General features: G+C 34.9%; 1 protein-coding gene across 2 annotated transcripts; it reads right to left on the bottom strand.

The window, feature by feature from the left end:
* Window positions 1–4,995: 4,995 nt before the first annotated feature.
* On the bottom strand, window positions 4,996–6,928 carry LOC122016582. 2 transcript variants are annotated; one of them, XM_042573936.1, is made up of 3 exons: window positions 6,348–6,928; window positions 5,500–5,609; window positions 4,996–5,417 (listed from the first exon to the last, which is right to left on the bottom strand). In XM_042573936.1, exons 1-3 carry the CDS (start codon window positions 6,794–6,796, stop codon window positions 5,125–5,127), a joined length of 852 nt encoding a protein of 283 aa, XP_042429870.1. In that variant the 5' UTR covers window positions 6,797–6,928; the 3' UTR covers window positions 4,996–5,124. The 2 variants fall into 2 exon arrangements, with proteins under 2 accessions (XP_042429870.1, XP_042429871.1); XM_042573937.1 differs by lacking the exon at window positions 5,500–5,609 and having other exon boundaries at window positions 5,245–5,417; window positions 6,348–6,914.
* Window positions 6,929–7,643: the final 715 nt, after the last annotated feature.

The raw sequence follows: 7,643 nt of genomic DNA, 5'->3' as shown, positions 1-7,643 counted from the left end.
CCCAAACTAAATAAGCTGACATTGGTTGTTGAAAACTAATAGAGATCAAATGTTATAGAGAATGACAAAACGAGCAAGATTGGTCAGATAAAAGAACATTGTCCTTCTAAAAACTCTTTAAACCACCAGTATGGGTGAGTAAAGTTTGATTAAACATAACAGACCGACTGAACCGATTAAATTTTAAAATTCGGTTTAGTTTATTCAGAATTCCATTTTTTTCTAAAAAAATTAGTTAATTTGGTCAGTTCGGTTCAGGTTTGGTTTTAAAATTTCTTATTCAGTTAAATCAAATAGATCGAATAAATAGAATTTTTAAACTAAATCAAAATTTTAGACCCTAATGTTTAGATCGAAACTGAACCAAATTTTTAGACCATAATTAGAAAATTTTAGTTAATTTAGAGAGGGAATACTTTATGATGAGGTAGAAAATATAAGTACCCCGTGGTAGTTTTTGTGTGATCAACCAAGTCAAGTTAGGTCTTATTGTGTTTGATCCTTGTGTCTAAGTGTATAAGAACTTAAGAGTACGAGAAGTTGAGTGAAAGATGCAGCTAGCGAGAAGGATGACACGGGAAAGAGTCGACGGGCTTGGTGCGTCAGAGGGACGAGATACTGTGGAAGAGTACGCTGGAGGATGAGAAGGAAGCACACGATATTTCTCAGGGACGAGAAGCTAGAGCAAAAGATTGCTCGAGGAGAAGGCTGGAAGATAGATTTAGGTGAGCCCAATTCCAGATGGCCAAAATCACCTAAGCGTCCGGAGAAGGCGCTAGACTAGTTAGTACAAGGCTGACTGATCCGAGCACCCAGACCATCTCTGATCCGGGCGCCCGGACCACTAGGGTCTCCGATGGGTGCCTCGACGCTACGGATTAACTTTTGGGTCCACGTCAGCAATAGTTTGGGCTCCCAGAGCGGGTCCAGGCGCTCGAAGATGGATAAAACTTTATCACTTGGCTGTTGCATAGCTGTGTATGGAGATAGAGTTTTGCCATGTTGGGGGCGCTCGGAGACGTTCCGGACACCTAGATCGTGCCACGTCAGAAAACTGCCAATTTTAACCAGTGGACTATAAATAGAGCCTCGATTTTCTTCATTTCGGACAACACACTTCAATACTTCGAAATCCATTTTGTTTTTCATTTCCGAGCTTTATTTTCATGTACGAGGTTTCTCCACCTCCAATGTTTTGTTTGAGAAGGACATCTTCATAGTGAGTCTGCTTTTCTTGGAGTAGCAATCTTCTGATTGCAAATCAAGTAAAATTATTTGTCTTGTACTCTTTTTAATTCTATTATCTTTTGTTAAGTGTATAATTGTTTAAGCCCAATAGTTTGAGAAATATATATTTAATTTTATTGTGTAGGGTCATTCACCCTCCTCTTGCCGGTCGCACGGGACCTACAATTGGTATCAGAGCCCAACTATTTTAGAAGGATTAATCGTCGACCGAAGCATAGAAAACAATGGCCAGAGCAAATATCTATCCGCCTAAGTTTGAGGGAGACTTCATCCACTGGAAAAAGAAAATTGAGGTATATTTCAAAATCGATTTTGATATCTTTCTAATTTTAAAAATGATTTTGCATTACCTACCGACTGCAACGACGAACTAAAGAAAGAGGAAAACTGGACAAAGAAGGAACAATCCAAATTTGTGACCAACAGAAAAGTAGAATTCCATCTGCTAAGTGCGCTGCCACCATAAGAGGTCAACAGGATTGGAGTCTATTAGTTTGCAAAAAATCTCTGGGAAAAATTCCTGGAGCTTCATGAAGGATCCTTCGAAGCCAAGGTCACAAGAAGAGATCTACTTTGGAACCAACTGACAAATCTTCGACTGAACATTGAATTCATGAATCTCAGAGAAAATGTAACCAACTGAGATTTACTAAGGTATGCGCTTAACGATTTTCCAAGAACGCCAGAATAATCAACTCTAGTAGATGCATATTACATTTTTAGGGACTTAGAGGTAAGTAATCTAGAAAAGTTATTTTCTACATTTGAAATTCATGAATCTAGATGTGCAAATCTAAAGGAGCTGAATCAAAATATTACCATAAAGGCAAAAGTGAACGAACTAGATTCCAAAACATCCCTGGACAATGACGAAACGACATTTATAGTAAGAATTTTTTTTTAAAAAATAGATCTAATAAATTCAATCAAGTGCAGGCCAAGAAAAGAAAAAAGGAAAGTGAGATGCTATCACTGCAATGAAGAAGGGCATGCGAAAAACAACTACCCAAAACTGAAGAACAAGGACAAAAGACCGATCCAGAAAAAACATAAAAATCTAAAGGTAACGTGGGACGAAACGTCATCAAAGTCGGAGATTAAAGCCTACGCCAGGCTTGCGCTGATGGCAAGTTACCAAGAAGATGACGAAACAAACTCATCTAAAATGAGCATTGAGAGCATCAATAAAGGGGGGAGAAACATTAGAGGGAAGCAACACTACAGGGGGAGCATCAAATAACGAGATCGACAAGGTAAGTCAGGTACGGTCTCTACCTCCTGACTAGTTATACAAGTTTATTAAAATGCTATCTAAAAATTCTTGTCAATTAGAAATTGATAATAAAAAATTATTAAAATAAAATAAAGAGCTAAAAAGAACTTTAGTAAAATCTCGTCAATTTGAAGATTTTGATAGGATGAAAATTGAAAAATGAAAAATTAAAAACACAAATAGAAAATTTGAAGAATTCTCCATATTTGAAATTTGCTACTTCAAATTATCAAGCACTAAATTGATATTTTAAATATCATAAGGGCTAAATTAGAAAATTATCATAAAAATTTATTGCTAGAAAGTATTTGATTAATTTAGTAGATAGGAACCTATATTGAGTTTTAAAATCATCCTTAGATTAAAATCTTTATGTATGTTTTATTTTTAATCTAATTTAATTTTTTTATTTAAAATTGTCTAACATTGTCAAATAAATTATTTTGTATAATTTTTTTTCAAAATTAATTAGATCTTTTTTTTAAAAAAAAGGGAAAAAAGAGGAGTTCATTACTTATCTATAAAAAAATTCAAAATTTTTTTGAACCTAGTATTATTTTTTATAAATTTTTTAATAAAAATAATATTTTTTAATTTAAAATTATTTGGCAGAGTTATTTTTAAAAATTTTATTTTTATGTGATAAACTATCATGGTCTCTATTAAAGAAAATAGTTTAATTTTTTTTTACTATAATTGAAATATCTATGAATTTCTTATCAAAATGCTAATTTTTAATATTAAAAACTTTCAAACATTCAATTTTTGACCGTTTATTATTTTTACAAAAATACTTGCTATTTTACATTCTCAGAAAATTTTTCACTATTTTTTGAGCTTAGAAACTATTTTTAAGCATTTTTTTAAAATATACCCTTTTCTTAGAAAATAATTTTTACTGCTTATATTAATTTTATTTTTTATGAAAATTTTATCATTATTTTGGATATGTTTGTTTAATCGTTACAAAAAAAATTTATAATTTTTTAATGATTAAAAATAATTTTAAAATTATGTTTTTTCTAAAACTAGTTTATAAATCACAGAAATTTAGATTTTTGAAATTTACACTTTCTATTTTTTCTGAATGTTAGTCATTAATTTTGTATCCCTGAAAATTTATTTCAAATTTATTTTCAAAGTATACCCCTATTTTTAATGTGATTAAATAGAGAGAATTATATATTAAGTATAGGGGAAGGTACATTTTGATTTTATATTATATAACATGTTTATTAAGTGCAATGCTTTACCTGTTATTTTATTATTGTTTTTATTTTATTTTACCCTAACTTAACGTGGGTTGCTCACATAAAAAAAAGAGAGATTGTAAGTACATTGTGGTAGTTTTGGTGTGATCAACCAAGTCAAGTTAGGTCATGTTGTGTTTGATTCTTGTGTCCAAGTGTGCAGGAACTTAGGACCACAATAAGTCGAGCAAAAGACGTAGCTAGTGAGAAGGATGGTACGGGAAATAGTCGACGAGCTTGGTACGTCCGAGGGACGAGGTGCTACAAAAGAGTACGCTGGCGGATGAGAAGGAAGCGCACAACATTTTCAATCTAGGGACGAGAAGCCGGAGCAGAAGATTGCTCGAGGAGAAGACCGGAAGATGTGGGTTCGGGTGAACCCAATTCTGGATGGATGAAATCTCCCAAGTGACCGGAGAAGGCGTTGGACTAGTCAGTACAAGGCTGATTGATCCGAGCGCTTGGACCGTCCGGGCACCTAGACAAGATGGTTAGGGCATATGGACCACCAGGTTGCTCGATGTGCGCCTCGATGCCGCGGGTCAACTTTTTGGTCCACTTCAACAATGTTCTGGGCGCCCGGACTGCCCGGGCACCTAAACAAGATGGTCCAAGCGTCCGGACCACCAGGGTGTCCGATGTGCGCCTCAATGCTGCGAAACAACTTTTGGGTCTACGTCAACGATGGTCAAGGCACTCGGCGCAGGTCCGGGAGCCAGGAGATAGATAAAACTTTACACTTGGCCGTTGCGTGGAGATAAGCCAGAGAGTGTCCAGGGGTCCGGATTGTGCTAGTCAGCAAATGGTCAGTTTCGACCAGTGGACTATACATAGAGCCCTGGTCTTCTTCAGTTCAGACAACACTTCTGTACTTCAAAATCCCTTCTATTTTTCATTTCTGAGCTTCATTTTTGTATACGAGACTTCTCCGTCCCCAATGTTTTGTTCGAGAATGATATCTTCATAGTGAGCCTACTTTCCTTGGAGTAGTAATCTTCTGATTACAAACTAAGTAAAATTATTTGTCGCGTACTCTTTTTAATTCTATTATCTTTTATTAAGCCTGTAATTGTTTAAGCCCAATAATTAAAAAAAATATATACTTAATTTTATTGTGTAAGACAATTCATTCTTTTTTTTAGTTGACATCAAATATTTAGTCTTTCGAATCGACAGGTATGCTCGTTATTTGATGCATAGACCGTGTTCATTTTTTCCTTTTATTTTTGTATTACAAAAATTAATATAAAAAATAATTTAACTTGATTTGCCTAAAATCCGTTATTATGCGCCAAAATACATTATTATAGAACTAGAACTAAAATCTTTGCTTCACCTTCAATGAAGTATAATCTACTTAGCCATGAATCGAAAGCTAGATGTTAGATCTGAGAAGGCCCTCAAAATTTCCTTATGCACACTCTCGTCGTTGAATTCTAAATAGCGCATGAGAAGTTCCTCCATGAAACCCGATTCCAATATTTTGTCCCCTTCTTCTTCTTGTTGCTTCGCATCCATCATCTCCAACATCGATTGCCGAAAATCATTGTATGGATCCTTTGATAATATAACCATAGTAGTGCTAGGATGATTGTGTTGGGATTCCAAACCGATATTAGATTGTCGACTTTGGCCTACAACTTGGGCTTCCAAGGACACCAAAAATCAATATTTAGCATCAAAGTAAATAATAATAAAAACTAAAAAAAAAAACAAACATGTTCTCACTCTTTCTATTACTTTCATCGATAGCCTTTGATACTCGATGTAGGTGTTCAACATGAGAGATTTTATTTGTCGCGACAGTAGGATTGGCATCATCTTTAGAGCCAACGGATCTTGTTTTCCAAAATTTACAACAGAATCTTAAGCACATTTTGCAACTCGGTCGATATAACAAGGTATTGAACTAGCACTGCTGTTCCTAAATTTTGGATATATTTTTCCCCTTCGGGATGGTCTTATAAAGAGATAAAGAAGATCTGATTCAAGTGTGTCAAATGTTTATGGGGAATGTATAGATCTATAGAACAAGAAAGATGGAGAGAAAATGTATAGATTCAGTTAGAGTTCGAGAAGAATGGCTTAATAGGAGATGAATGTAGTTTTTATTGGAAGATTTTAATTGTAAGTTCATTGAATGCAAAACGATGAGATACAAAGAAAAAAAAGGAAACATTAATTAAATTGATAGGATAATAAATTTTAATGTTATTTTGTGATTGATTTTTTTTTGCATTTTTTTTAATGTTCAAACATAGTATATACGGTCCAAAATTTGCAAATTTTTTATAATAGATATACTTAATTTTTTATATATATATAAATAATGAGTTTATTATATACTTATCATTAATTTGATAAGAATAAATTTGTACAAAAATATCGTTCATAAAAAATAAACATTATTTAAGAATTCCGGAGTTATTACAATAGCATAAGAAATAATTTTTTGAAAAACAAAATAAAAATATATTAAGACAGAATTAAGCGTTAATAATAAATAAAAAAAAGACATAAGATTCTTATTTAAAAAATATTCCGAATCAACAAGTACAAGACACCGCAGCACTTACGGCTTCTCGTTGTCGCGCCGATCGAACAAGAAGAGGCCGCAAAATCCGCCCACCGTCACACTGGCGGCCATCACCCAGATGAGAGCCCCCAGAGCCGCCGGCAGGACCGCCGACACCCTGAAGCTGAACCCCGCCATGAGCGCCGCCGCCAGCGCCCAGATCACCGCCTTCAGCCTCCGCCTCTGCTCCGTCGTGCCCTCCCCCTCCGCCGCCCGCTCGAACCTGCCGAGGCAGTAGAAGAGAGCCAGAAGGTCGGAGTAGGAGAACAGCACGAAGCCCAAACTCCAGGGATCGCCGCGCTCCCTGTAGGCGTAGACTGCGGCGCTTGCGCTGAGGTAGAGCAGGGGAAACACGGACAGCCAAGTGAGGCGTCGGCGGAGGGCGTCGACGGGGTTCGGCGGCCCCCGTGGTTCGCTTCCGTGATCGTGTTGCTTATTTCTTCCTGCCATGGCAGCAAATAGCTGGAGAGCTCTGGAAATTGAGAATTAACCAAATTTAGATAAATGTCCAATGTCCAATGTGTTATAAAAACTGTCAGTTGACAGACATGAATAAGTCGGTTAAATTTGAAGTCTTATCTAAAATTAAATACGTTTAGGAATCCACTTGTAATTTGAATGCTAACGGCGGCAACCGGCGGGCGGCCGCCGTATTGAAGAATAATTAAAGCTCTTTGCTTGGCGGCAAAGCAAAGCAAAGCAAAGATAACACTTTCGCCGCAATATCACGCAAGTTTCCATAGAATCTCGTTCATTTTATAATTTATTTCATTTTCTAACTTTTGTATTATATTTCAGATTTTTTTATTTTATTTAAATATATTTTAAGATCAATTTAGTAGAGATAATTATAGTAAAAATTTGATTATATTCCTCCTAGATGTTCATCATAGGTTGTTCCTAGGTTATAAATCACATGACCAATTTATAATCAAATGATTAAAGGATGGATGAGATTTTTTTTTTTGAAGCCATGTCTCTGTTGGAAATTAAATTTAGTTGAGATAACGGTGAATTCTACCTTTTTTTTTACTATAATTTATTAATAAATTAAAATTTGATAAAACAGGTTAATTTTTTCTAAAATGTAATGCCATGAATTGCTATTTAATAACTATTAAATAAGTCTTGGGAAAAAATATGTGGAATTTAATTTACTAATCGATCCTTTTCCAACTATGAAATCAAGTGCCTCTTCTTCTCTTTGACATGTCTAAATTCTCTCTTAATTGTGTTTCCATTATCTTCTTTCCATTAATTTAAATTATCGATGTCATTAAGGAAAAAGTTGAAAATA

This window comes from Zingiber officinale, chromosome 8B (genome assembly GCF_018446385.1).
Source record: "Zingiber officinale cultivar Zhangliang chromosome 8B, Zo_v1.1, whole genome shotgun sequence".
Lineage (NCBI taxonomy): Eukaryota > Viridiplantae > Streptophyta > Magnoliopsida > Zingiberales > Zingiberaceae > Zingiber > Zingiber officinale.
Note: the sequence above shows the minus strand (reverse complement) of the source record. Positions and strands in the feature narration are given on the sequence as shown.

Excerpts from the sequence above, each read along its gene's own strand:
- LOC122016582 (XM_042573936.1), bottom strand. The coding sequence starts at position 6,796 with ATGGCAGGAAGAAATAAGCAACACGATCACGGAAGCGAACCACGGGGG. Across the intron at positions 5,610-6,347 it reads CGGCGCGACAACGAGAAGCC|ATCCGTTGGCTCTAAAGATG; the intron begins GTAAGTGCTGCG and ends TTGGAAAACAAG. Across the intron at positions 5,418-5,499 it reads CGATGAAAGTAATAGAAAGA|CCCAAGTTGTAGGCCAAAGT; the intron begins GTGAGAACATGT and ends TGTCCTTGGAAG.